Source organism: Microtus pennsylvanicus, chromosome 1 (genome assembly GCF_037038515.1).
Source record: "Microtus pennsylvanicus isolate mMicPen1 chromosome 1, mMicPen1.hap1, whole genome shotgun sequence".
NCBI classification, from domain to species: Eukaryota; Metazoa; Chordata; class Mammalia; order Rodentia; family Cricetidae; genus Microtus; species Microtus pennsylvanicus.
In genome coordinates, this window is record NC_134579.1 from 166,379,487 (window position 1) to 166,393,199 (window position 13,713).

At 41.9% G+C, this 13,713-nt stretch overlaps 1 protein-coding gene across 1 annotated transcript in view; it reads right to left on the reverse strand.

Annotated features, from left to right (window-relative positions):
* Positions 1–13,713, reverse strand: part of Ak9 (adenylate kinase 9) — a 117,814-nt gene that overhangs the window by 4,817 nt on the left and 99,284 nt on the right. Inside the window, exons 32-36 of the mRNA XM_075944961.1 lie at positions 6,842–7,043; positions 4,987–5,133; positions 4,659–4,879; positions 1,672–1,868; positions 224–393 (exon numbers count right to left, since the gene is read on the reverse strand). Coding sequence (XP_075801076.1) covers positions 224–393; positions 1,672–1,868; positions 4,659–4,879; positions 4,987–5,133; positions 6,842–7,043 — 937 coding nt within the window. The remainder of the gene's footprint in view (positions 1–223; positions 394–1,671; positions 1,869–4,658; positions 4,880–4,986; positions 5,134–6,841; positions 7,044–13,713) is intronic.

The window sequence follows — 13,713 nt, forward strand, 5'->3', positions numbered from 1 at the left end:
ACATGTTTATCCCATGTTGGGTGACTCCCAATGCCCATAGCTCTAGTTCCAGGGGATCAGATGTTCTCTTGTGGCCTCTGTGGGCACCTGCATGCACACGGCACACACACACACACACACACACACACACACACGAGATTAAAAATAAATCCTTAAGAACAGTCCCATGGACCCATGGTACTGAGCAGGGGTGTGGGCCTGTCCTGTGAATATGAGGGCTTGCCTTTGTTTTCCGTCAAGGTAAGTCACTGGGCAGTAGCCTTGGAGCTCAGCACACTTGGGAAATCGACTCTTGAGCTCTGACAGGGTCAGCCGTTTGGGGAGCATGGCAGCAGGTGGGAGTGGATGAGGTGCCAAGGGGGGCACGTACAATTCTGGGTTCATCAGAAATTTCTATTAAGAAAAGAGGTACAACAGCAAGAGCATTTAAAACAGCAATAATACACCAATCAAAATCATTTCCCATTTCAGTAGCCTTTCAAGCCATCTGAGAGAAGCTATTGTAACTTCTCCTATAAGAAGTTCTGCAGGATAATAATCCCAAGCAACCAAAGGTCTCTTCTTACATAGTATTATTTTAGTTCCTATTCTATGACAAGGATTAGGGAGTCCTTCGTCACCTGCCAGTCTACCTGTGCCCTTTAGGGCTCTCCTGTGTCAACAGTTGCTCTGAAGGATGCAAAGGCACAAAATATCTGCCAGGACTTCTGTTTTGAAAATTCTATGATTATTATGACATAAGTAGGAAAGAAGTGTGATATAAGGAAAGAAGCACCCCCAAAGTAAAGAAATTAAAGTTCTTGTTCTCTGGAGGAAAATAAAACATTCAGATTAGTTTTCATTATTGTCTTCAGTTACAAACCATTATGTGTCATCAAATCACAGGAATCAAAATATTGGAATCAATATCTGGTTAGACTTTTGAATCCATAGGTACAAGTAGTCCATTCTCCATATCCGTGGCCTGAGCAGCCTCAGATTCAGGCTGGAGGGGTTCAGGAAAAAGACTAGTTCTTTACTGAACTTGTCTGCCTTTTCCCTTGCACAAGTCTCCAAACAACACAGCCTAGCAACTATTTACAAGCTTTTTACATTGCATTAGATAAGCCATCTACAAGTGTTTCCATGGATGTGGGAGGGTTTGCATAGGTTAGGTTATATGCAAATGCTACCCGCTTTGTAATTGAGCATCCATAGATTTTGGCACCCTTGGAGGGGATGTCCTGGAACCAATCCTCACAGATGCTGGGGATAACTAGTGCTGTTTTATTTACTTATTTTTTAAGTATGGAAGACATCAATTGCATACTTTGCTTCATTTCTACTGACTTTGGCTTTACCCCCTCATCTCTTGAAGCTGAATCCCCTGGTATCTTTCCGTGGGCTGAGTCCAGATTCTTCACGCTCCCTCCGTTGGGGAGACTCAACTGTTGGCTTTCCCTGCCTGATAAGTAACCCAAGACCCACCACTGACCAAAGCCTTCAAAATGTTTCTGGGACTGGGGCAGTCCAGGGCTACTCTTTGAGTTTCTCTCTGATCCCAGAGTTACAGGTTCCAATAATGGGGTTCTTGGTTCCAATTTTCTAAGTGTTCCCAAGGGTGCCTGTTCTTCTCATCAAGACAAGTAATTTTCCTTCCTTAATAAATATTTAGATAAGAAACAAACTTACGTTTAGCTTTTCTTGAGAACCCATTTTATAATAGTGTCCTCTGAACTCTGCTGCAAATTCCAAGCTGTTAGTCACAGAACAATCAACTAACTCATAAGACTCTGCTAGGCTGACGGGGCAGAACTGCCCAAACTCTCCCAGACGAGAAATCAGCTCTTCAGGCGTGATACATAACTTGTCAATGCAAGCAGCTTTCCCTGTTATTAACATATTAATTATTATATATTTTCACAGGAACTATAATGGTTAAAAAGTAAAATAATTTCAGTTAGACACCACTATATTAACAGTCCACAGTCTCACATTCTAAACGACAGAGTAAAAAGTAAAGTTACTATAAATGCATATGGTGGTGGAAGTCTACAATCCCAAATTCTGGAGGCTGAGGCAGGGGGATTGCCACAAATTCTAGGCCAGCCTGGGCTACACAGAACCTCTCTCAAAACAAGCAAGCAAACTAACGAAACAAAAGTTATTCTTCATGCCTACACCCTCTCAGCCTACTACCCGTCCTAAGCAGTATCCACTGTTGTGTTTATGCCTTTTAAAATATTTTTCTATACATACATATAAATACATATATATGTGTGTGTGTTTTGCATATAGCGTATTCATGCCATTACTGTAAACATTATTTTCCAACTTATCAGTTGCTTGGCTTTGACATCTTTCTCTGTTGACTCAATTCTGTAGATATGTTTAATCTTGGTTTGTTTTTGTGTTCAAGAGACATGTTTTGATTCTATGTATCCCAGGCCTTGACTTTGTGGTCATCTTATGTCATTATATTAGGGCTCCCCCATGCCCGGTCACCTAGTTCCTTCAAATTTATGCATAGCAAATTCTACTACACAAACATATAAACTATAAGACTTTTAACTTATGTATGTATATATGTGGTTTACTTAAATATTTGTCTTTCTTGTGTATTTTCATTCTAGTTTTTAGGTATTATCAATTATATACAAATAATAGTCATATACACATATTTTATATAATTCAATACTTACATATACATACATACATCTGTATGAATGGGCATACACACATATCTATGTTCTAACAAGTATTTCTACCCAATTCTGATACTAACTGCTAGTCCAGTGACCATAGCCCTCTTTCAGTGAGGTGGGCATTGAAGAACATTGTCTTATTGGCTGCCATCTTTCACTGACCTCCTGAAAGCAAGGAATGACCAGTGTGGCCTCGGCACCCTTCCCAGAAAGGTCCTTAGACTGTACACTGCTGGAATCTAGGATTTTCCAAGTGGCGACATCTGTGGCCTGACTGAGTCAACAAAGCTGAACTGGACTCCTTGGCTCCACTTCTGATCTCCACGAAACTGGATACCAGCCATGAACTGTGACCACTTCAGTAGGTCCTGGTCCACTCGGAAGAGTTCAGAGTAGCAACTGGCAGGGTCTCCTAACATCTTTGTATCTTTCAGGGCTCAGAGGTTTCTGGAGTAGGGTTACTTGCCTAATACAAAGTGATGTTGTTACTTGCTACCTAATTTCCCCAATTCCTCTGTTAATTTGAACATAAGTCTGACTGTGTCACTGATTATCACTGACTGAACAGAACTCTGATTGGTTCGCTGTGTCCTTGTGCTATGAACATCAATCACTGCAGGACACAGACTGGGCTGTTCAGTCACGCGTCTGGTGCTGCTGTGAATTCATGCCTGCCCTGTTGTTCATACCTTAGAAATTGTTCCCTTTGGATGTGAATATTTGTTTCTAATGAAAAGGATATACCAAAAGCACCTGCCTTTAATACCAGTACACTGGAGGTAGAGGCAGGTGAATCTCTGTGCATTCAAGACCAGCCAGGGCTACATAGGGAGATGCTGTCTGGAAAAACAAACAAACAAACAAACAGAAATACTGCAGTTAGCTTAGTTTTCTAAGCTGAACTGTGTTCTCAAAAGAGACACTGAAGGACTCACGGCATCTTTGAATGTAGCCACTTTTGAGAACAGAGTCAGATGGACAAAGACACAGAGGAGTATGGCATGTGACAGACAAAACGAATGACAGGCAATAAAGAGATAGGGTTGTCATGGTGACTCTGAAGCCAACGATTGTTGGTTATGCTGGAAACAAAGAAGGCATTAAGCCGACCCTCCCATAAAGTCCTCAGAGAAAGCATGACACCGCCAACACCTTGGTTTTGAACTTCCAGCCTTGTGAATTCTGACACGATACATTTCTGTCTTTCGATCCACTCAGTTTTTCCTTGTAGCCCTAGGAAACTAAAACAGTTCCAAAGGCCCGGGTCTCTGTCATGCTGGCAGTTTGCTTTCCCTTGCCTTTTCAAAGGCTTGCTCCCCTACAAGACTGCCTGCTGGTGCGGTGGTGAGGAGTAGGAAGCCAGGGTTCGAGGCCAGCCTGAGATACATGGGCTGAGATACATGAGATACAATTATCCAATCGATGCTGCCATTTCAGGCATGACTAAGGAGAGATTTCTAGGGTCATGGAAGCTTCCACCAAGATTTTAGAAGAGGGCTTGGAGGCCAAGCAGTGTGTGGTGAACTCAATCAACATCTCTCCAGATGGCTCCTGAGACTGTGTTGCTTGAAGTTGAGATGGGGGGGGGGGGGCTATTAGAAACAAGTACCCAAACCGACTGGATTACGTGACAGAAATGTATTGTTGCAAATAAAACACAATGAATGTGCAGGAATGTTAAGGATGCCAAGGATATGGAAGGTCTGCTGAGGAAAGCTGAAGATGGAGCCAGCCCAAGAGAGAGGTCATGTGGGCCACACATGGGTATCCTCGGGGTGGGAGGGGCTGCTGTGGTTTCAGATATTGGACATAGAGCTGTGGATGTATCATTTGGTCTCATAATATCTTGCTAGGCTCCTATCTATCCCTCCCTTTCTTTTAGACACCTGAGGTTGTTCTCTGGCCTTCATACTCACACACACACACACACACACACACACACACACACGTACACACATACACATAATAACTTACCTTCCTTTATTCTTTCCATGTATGTCTGTATGTACTTATTCATCTGCTGGATGTCTTTAATGACTTCATTCCACACCCACCACTTACTGTGAAATCCATCAATCACATGCCAGTTTTGATGCTGTTCTCGATAAAACTGCCTGATCTCACTGACATTTTTACGGTACTTGGCATTCTTGTAAGCTATAATCTGTGTGCTGTTGTGCAGTGGGTAAGGGGTACTAAGAAGAAAACAGGGCAGGGGTGGAAAAGTTGTTGAAGGCCTGCAACATCCCCTGTATGCATGGTCAGGGTCACCCCAGTCCCACAGTTCCCTCAGGAAGATTACCTCTGCTCCATCTTCCTCTCTAAGAGCAACCTCTTGAATATCTCCTTGGATGGCACGTCCAACTCAAAGATGACCATGGGAATGATTGACCTCGTCTCCAAGATATTCATCTGGTTTGTGGTTACAGGGTAGCCATCAATGACCACACTAACAGGCAAACAGAAAAACAGAAATTCCACATTTCTTTTTTCTCATAATTCCCTTATGTCTTCCAGAACAGATCTCTGTCTTTGAGTACTCCTAGGCTTTTCCTTAAGACACTGATACATTTTTGTGTGTGTTTTCTCTTTCATCTTTACATCTTGACCCTTAGTCATCCCTAGACATTGAGGTGGGCAGGACACATATCTACAGCTTTGGAAGCAGAGGCAGGAGAGCCACATTCATCCATCCATATGCTCAGCACCACACAACTAGGTTTTGGTAGAATTTGGGAAGCACATCTCCTATACCTTGAAAACTCCATATTCCTGGTGTTATCACTATAAGCACAAACAATAGAATGAATACAGGCAGGAGTAGATTTGAAACCATGTCTTGGTTTTTAGCAAAATAGGAGAAAATTCTATTTACCCCTTTGGGCGGTTTTAAAGATAGGGAGCAGGTGTGAAAAGCAACTGGAAGAGGGCAATGCATGGACCAGATGCTAAGTGCGCAGTCATGTGTGCGCTGGGAGGAGATGCTCTTGCTGTAGAAGATTGGGGAATTTGTGAGGTATTTGGTATGGGGAGCTTGTGAGGCCTGCCACACATGCGTGAGAACAAAAATTATGAGAAGTACAGCCCAACAGTCAGAGATAACAAGATTGTCTACCAAACTGAAAGGAAACGAAAATTCTTTTAAAATCCAGAAATTCTGAGAGTAATCTCACAGACAAGTCAGAAAGCTGCTCACGTGGCTGGTGGCCATCAGTGAGGATTTCTTTGTCCTGAATGACAGGGCCCATTTGCCAATGCTCTCCAACGGAGTACAGGACCTAGCTAGACTCCAGCAGAGAGGGTAAATGACACAGCCAGCTCACTGTAGTCTGCAAGAGAGTGACACATTGCTTTCTTTTGAACAATACTTCTTTCTACTGGGAAAGGCCACTTGAGTGGCTCTCAGGATTGGGGAAAAGAAGCTAGGGTGGCTGAGCAGCCTTTATCCTGGGATGAAGGTGGAATAACCTGAGACTCAACCAAAGTTGTCCTCGTTGAGGAAAGCTAAGCCTCAGAGAAGAAATAACTCAGTGTGGATATACCCCTGCTTTTCCCGAAGGCTGTCACCCAAGAGTGCTCCCAACCCTGAAACTAGAGGAACTAACACTTCGATGACTTGACTCAATGCCACTTGCAGAGGAGCCAGGGGTTCTAAGTATACAATGATCGTGACTAAGCCAGGGGATTCTAGTGACCTGGATCCCAGACCAGAGAGCATTGGTGTTCATCGAGGTGTGACCAATAGCTGTAATAGACAAGAAGAAAGATCAGCAGAGGACAATAAACTGAGAACGAAGCCACGTATCCAGTGTTCCTGTCTGAATACGGCATTACAGGAGGGGCACGGCTCTTTTTATAGGGACCTGGGCCTGAGAGGAACCATGTGCCTGGGACCACATCACCCGAGAACTAAAGAGGGCCCTTCCACCCTTCCATTGAGCAGCAAGAACTATTGGGGGTAAGAAAGTCACAGTGGCCTCATCTGTGGAGCATACAGGAGTTGCTGCAGGGAGTAATGAGGTCTTTGGGCTGATCTGCCACGAGTTCAAGCCATGGATCTTGACAGGAAATGAGAATGTTTCCATGTTAAGTGCTCAGTCTGAGAAGCACCCTGGCAGTTACGCCCTCTCCCCTTTCTTCCTCCCCAGCTCCCTTACCCTATAGTATTGCACACACTTTCCATCAGGGAGAGGTCTAGAGCTTGAATAGCAAGTGCATCCGGCACTGTCATTCCCTTGTGAAGGTGCCAGTTGATCATGAGTGACAGCTCCGTATCTGGGTGATTGCTTAACATGCTACGCAGCGCGTCTCCTACTGACAGACGTTTTAAGCCATATTCACTTGCAAGCTTCTTGGCAACTGGAAAACACAAAACACGAAGCCTATTTCAGTTCACACATTCGTCAGTCAACCTTGCTTTTGGATTCTGGCCGATGGCACCAATAGCAAGCTTAGCTTCATATTCTTCAAAGAATTGTCAATGCTGTTAGCTTTACTTCAGGCTTGTGACTTTAGAATCTGGTTAATGAACCAACTGGGTTTGTTTTGTTTTCTTTTTAAGGAAAAAATGAATTTATTTTTATTTCATGTGCTTTAGTGTTTTGTCTACAGTGAGGGTATCAGATCTTGGAGTTACACACAGTGATGAGCTGCCCTGTGGGTGCTGGGAATTGAACCCAGGTCCTCTGGAAGAGCAGTCAATGCTCTCTGCAACTATGCTCTCTCTCCAGTCTTCATCTTTCTTCTTTTTTTTTTTTATAATCAAACCAATACTTAAGCAGCTTATTGTTTCTGCACGATGCAGCAAATGAGGCCAAGCACCACAGGAATGCTGTGTGCACTGGTATTTAGTATGCTACCAAAGAAAACAATGTAACAATCCAGGGGCTGTAGAGATGGCTCAGAGGTTAAGAGCACTGACCGCTCTCCCAGAGGTCCTGAGTTCAATTCCCAGCAACCACACGATGGCTCACAACCATCTGTAATGAGGTCTAGTGCCCTCTTCTGTCATAAAGTCATACATGCAGATAGAGCATTTGTATATACATAAAATAAATGAATAAAAACAAATGTAACACGCCTACTTGACTGGCTTACACCATTCCCCAGTCTACTACACACTGCAATGAAGATATCAATCCCTAACCAATCATGGGTCTCAATAACCTTCTAGGAAATAGTTTTTAAAAATCACACAGGCATACTTTACATTTTGTTTTACTTAATTTATATTTATTTTACATGTATGGGTGCTTTGCCTGTGTGTGTGTGTTGTTGTACCATGTGTGTGCAGCACCTATAGAGGTCAGAAAAAGGTTTCAGATGCCCTGGGGTTGGAGTTATAGATGACTGTGAGCTGCCATGTGTGTGTCTAGAATTGAATCCAGGTCCTCTAGAAGGGCAATCAGTGTTCTTAACCACTGAGCCATCTCTAGACCCCTACTTTACACTTTAATACAGATTTATAGCTTCAGAGTGATGTGGGATTCCCCTCTGTAGGCAGTGAATACCATTGGTTAAGAAAGAAGCTGTTTTGGGCCTGTGGTAGGGTAGAGCAGAACTGGGGGTGGGGGTAAACTGAATGCTGGGAGGAAGAAGGCGGAGTCACGAAGAAGCCATGGAGCTGCTGCCAGAGACAGACATGCTGGAACTTTGTGGGTAGGCCACAAGCCCCATGGTAAAATATAAAATAATGGAAATGGGTTAAATTAAAATGTAAAAGCTAGCCAATAAGAAGTTAAAGCTACAATCCTGAATATCTATGCCCCTAAAATAAAAGCACCCACGTACGTAAAAGAAACATTACTAAAAATTAAGGCAGCCATCAAACCGCACACACTAATTGTAGGAGACTTCAACACTCCTCTCTCACCAACGGACAGGTCAATCAGACAGAAACCTAATAGAGAAATAAGAGAATTAATGGAGGTAATGAATCAAATGGACTTAACAGACATCTATAGAACATTCCACCCAAATAGGAAAGAATATACCTTCTTCTCTGCAGCTCATGGAACCTTCTCGAAAATTGACCACATACTCGGTAACAAAGCAAACCTCCACAGTTACAAAAAAATATTAGTAACCACCTGTGTCTTATCAGATCACCATGGATTAAAGTTAGAATTCAACAACAATGCTACCCCCAGAAAGCCTACAAACTCATGGAAACTGAACAGTCGACTACTGAACCACACCTGGATCAAAGAAGAAATAAAGAAAGAAATTAAAGTCTTCCTTGAATTCAATGAAAATAAAGAAACAACATACTCAAACCTATGGGACACTATGAAAGCAGTCCTAAGAGGAAAGCTCATAGCACTAAGTGCCCACTTAAAGAAGATGGAGAAAGCACACATTGGAGACTTAACAGCCCACCTGAAAGCTCTAGAAAAAAAAAAGAAGCAGACTCACGTAGAAGACTGGAAATAATCAAACTGAGGGCTGAAATCAATAAAATAGAAACACAGAAAACAATCCAAAGAATCAATGAAACAAAAAGCTGGTTCCTGGAGAAAATCAACAAGATTGATAAACCCCTATCCAAACTAATCAAACGGCAGAGAGAGAATATACAAATTAATAAGATCAGAAATGAAAAGAGGGACATAACCACAGACACAGAGGAAATTCAGAGAATCATTAGATCTTACTACAAAAGCCTGTATGCCACAAAACTGGAAAATGTAAAAGAAATGGACACTTTTTTAGATAAATACCATATACCAAAGTTAAACCAGGAACAGGTGAACAATCTAAATAGACCTGTTAGTCGCGAAGAATTAGAAACTGTTATCAAAAACCTCCCTACCAAAAAAAGTCCAGGACTAGATGGTTTCAATGCAGAATTCTACCAGAACTTCCAAGAAGACCTAATACCTATACTCCTTAATGTATTTCACAATATAGAAACAGAAGAGTCATTGCCAAATTCCTTTTATGAAGCTACAGTTACTCTGATACCAAAACCACACAAAGACTCAACCAAGAAAGAGAATTACAGGCCAATCTTGCTCATGAACATAGACGCAAAAATCCTCAACAAAATACTGGCAAACCGAATCCAAGAACACATTAGAAAAATTATCCATTATGATCAAGTAGGCTTCATCCCAGAGATGCAGGGCTGGTTCAACATACGAAAATCTATCAATGTAATCCAGCATATAAATAAACTGAAAGAAAAAAACCATATGATCATTTCATTAGATGCTGAAAAAGCATTCGACAAAATTCAACATCCCTTTATGATAAAAGACTTGGAGAGATTAGGGATACAAGGGTGATACCTAAATATAATAAAAGCTATTTACAGCAAGCCAACAGCTAATATCAAATTAAACAGAGAAACTCAAAGCCATCCCACTAAAATCAGGAACACGACAGGGCTGTCCACTCTCTCTATACCTCTTCAATATAGTGCTTGAAGTTTTAGCAATAGCAATAAGACAACATAAGGGGATCAAGGGGATTCGAATTGGAAAGGAAGAAGTTAAATTTTCGTTATTTGCAGATGATATGATAGTGTACATAAGCGACCCCAAAAACTCCACCAAAGAACTCCTACATCTGATAAACACCTTTAGTAATGTGGCAGGATACAAGATCAACTCCAAAAAATCAGTCGCCTTCCTATACACAAAGGATATGGAAGCAGAGAGGGAAATCAGAGAAGCATCACCTTTCACGATAGCCACAAACAGCATAAAATATCTTGGGGTAACTCTAACCAAGGAAGTGAAAGATCTATTTGACAAGAACTTTAAGGCATTGAAGAAAGAAATTGAAGAGGATACCACAAAATGGAAGGATCTCCCTTGCTCTTGGATTGGGAGGATCAACATAGTAAAAATGGCAATTCTACCAAAGGCAATTTATAGATTCAATGCAATCCCCATCAAAATTCTTCACAGATCTGGAGAGGACAATAATCAACTTTATATGGAAAAAACAAAAAAACCCAGGATAGCCAAAACAATCTTATACAATAAAGGAACTTCTGGAGGCATTACCATCCCTGACTTCAAACTCTATTACAGAGCTACAGTAATGAAAACAGTGTGGTATTGGCATAAAAACAGAGAAGTCAACCAATGGAATCGTACAGAAGACCCGGATTTTAACCCACAAACCTATGAACACCTCATTTTTGATAAAGGAGCTAAAAGCATACAATGGAAAAAAGAAAGCATCTTCAACAAATGGTGCTGGCACAACTGGATGTCAACCTGCAGAAGAATGAAAATAGACCCATATCTGTCACCGTGCACAAAACTCAAGTCCAAATGGATCAAAGACCTCAATATCAATCTGAACACTCTGAACCTGATAGAAGAGAAAGTGGGAAGTACACTACAACAGATGGGCACAGGCGATCGCTTCCTAGGTATAACCCCAGCAGCACAGACATTAAGGGAAACATTGAATAAATGGGACCTCCTGAAACTGAGAAGCTTCTGTAAAGCAAAGGACACTGTCACTAAGACAAAAAGGCAACCTACTGACTGGGAGAAGATCGTCACCAACCCTGCAACAGACAAAGGTCTGATCTCCAAAATATATAAAGAACTCAAGAAACTAGACTTTAAAATGCTAATTAACCCAATTAAAAAATGGGGCACGGAACTGAACAGAGAATTCTCAACAGAAGAAGTTCAAATGGCCAAAAGACACTTAAGATCATGCTCTACCTCCTTAGCAATCAGGGAAATGCAAATCAAAACAACTTTAAGATATCATCTTACACCTGTCAGAAAGGCTAATATCAAAAACACCAATGATAGCCTTTGCTGGAGAAGTTGTGGAGGAAGGGGTACCCTCATCCATTGCTGGTGGGAATGCAAACTTGTGCAACAACTTTGGAAAGCAATGTGGCGGTTTCTCAGGAAATTCGGGATCAACCTACCCCTGGACCCAGAAAATACCACTCTTGGGAATATACCCAAGAGATACCCTATCATATGACAAAAGCATTTGTTCAACTATGTTCATAGCATCATTATTTGTTATAGCCAGAACCTGGAAACAACCTAGATGTCCTTCAATGGAAGAATGGATGAAGAAAGTGTGAAATATATACATATTAGAGTACTACTCAGCAGTAAAAAACAATGACTTCGCGAATTTTGCATGCAAATGGATGGAAATAGAAAACACTATCCTGAGTGAGGTATCCCAGACCCAAAAAGAGGAACATGGGATGTACTCACTCATAATTGGTTTCTAGCCACAAATAATGGTCATTGAGTCTATAATCTGTGATCCTAAAGAAGCTAAATAAGAAGGTGAACCCAAAGAAAAACATATAGTTGTTATCCTGGGTATGGGAAGTAGACAAGATTGCCGGGCAAAAAATTGGGAACTTGGGGGTGGGATGGGACGGGAATAAGGGGAGATCGGGAGAGAAAAGTAAGAAGGGAAGAATGGGGGGGAACTTGGGGAAACAGGATGATTGGGAGAAAGGAAGGTTGGATAGAGGAGCAGGGAATCACATAACTTAATTAAGGGAGCCATCTTAGGGTTGGCAAGAGACTTGAACCTAGAGTGGCTCCCAGGTGCCCAAGGCGATGTCCCCAGTTAGCTCCTTAGGCAGCTGAAAATAGAGAACCTGAAATGACCCTATCCTATAGCAATACTGATGAATATCTTGCATATCACCATAGAACCTTCATCTGGCGATGGATGGAGATAGAGACAGAGACCCACACTGGAGCATCGGACTGAGCTCCCAAGGTCCCAATGAAGAGCAGAAGGAGGGAGAACATGAGCAAGGAAGTCAGGACCACGAGGGGTGCACCCACCCACTGAGACAGTGGGGCTGATCTATTGGGAGCTCACCAAGGCCAGCTGGACTGTGACTGAAAAAGCATGGGATAAAACCGGACTCTTTGAACATGGCAGATAATGAGGGCTGATGAGAAGCCAAAGACAATGGCACTGGGTTTTGATCCTACTTCATGTTCTGGCTTTGTGGGAGCCTAGCCAGTATGGATGTTCACCTTCCTAGACCTGGATGGAGGGGGGAGGACCTTGGACTTTCCATAGGGCAGGGAACCCTGACTGCTCTTCGGACTGGAGAGGGAGGGGGAGAGGAGTGGGGGGAGGAGCATAGTGGGAGGAGGGGGAGGGAAATGGGAGACTGGGAGGAGGCTGGAATTTCTTATTTTTTCTTTCAATAAAAAAAGAATATATATATATATATATATATACTAGCTAATTTTGTAAATTAGAAAAATTAATGCATTTCTGTATTAAGTGCTGGTCACAGAAGAAGCATTAAGCAGTTAAAAAAAGAAGTTAGAGCTAATAGGTCAAGCAGTGATTTAATTAATACAGTTTCTGTGTGCTTATTTCAGGAATCTGGGTGACGGGGAAACAAAAAAGCAGCCTCCTTATTACATAAGAGGAGAAAGAATTTTTCCTGTGAGTTTATTTGATGTTTTAGTGGCATGAAAAATTGAATTCTAACTTTATAGCTTAGAAGAACCAAAGACCACTATGAATAGATATGGGCCACTGAATAGAACAGATAGAGGTCATTCAATAGAGAGATAGAAGTCATTGAATAGGGAGATAGAGGTCATTGAATAGGGAGATAGAGGTCATTGAATAGGGAGATAGAGGTCATTGAATAGAGAGATAGAGGTCATTGAGTAGAGAGATAGAGGTCATTGAATAGAGAGATAGAGGTCATTGAATAGAGAGATAGAGGTCATTGAGTAGAGAGATAGAGGTCACTAAATGGGGAGATAGAGGTCATTGAATATGGAGATAGAGGTCATTGAGTAGAGAGATAGAGGTCACTGAATAGGGAGATAGAGGTCATTGAGTAGAGAGATAGAGGTCACTAAATGGGGAGATAGAGGTCATTGAATATGGAGATAGAGGTCATTGAGTAGAGAGATAGAGGTCACTGAATAGGGAGATAGAGGTCATTGAATAGAGAGATAGAGGTCATTGAGTAGAGAGATAGAGGTCATTGAATATAATAGATAGAGGTCATTGACTTGAGAGGTAGAGGTCATTGAAT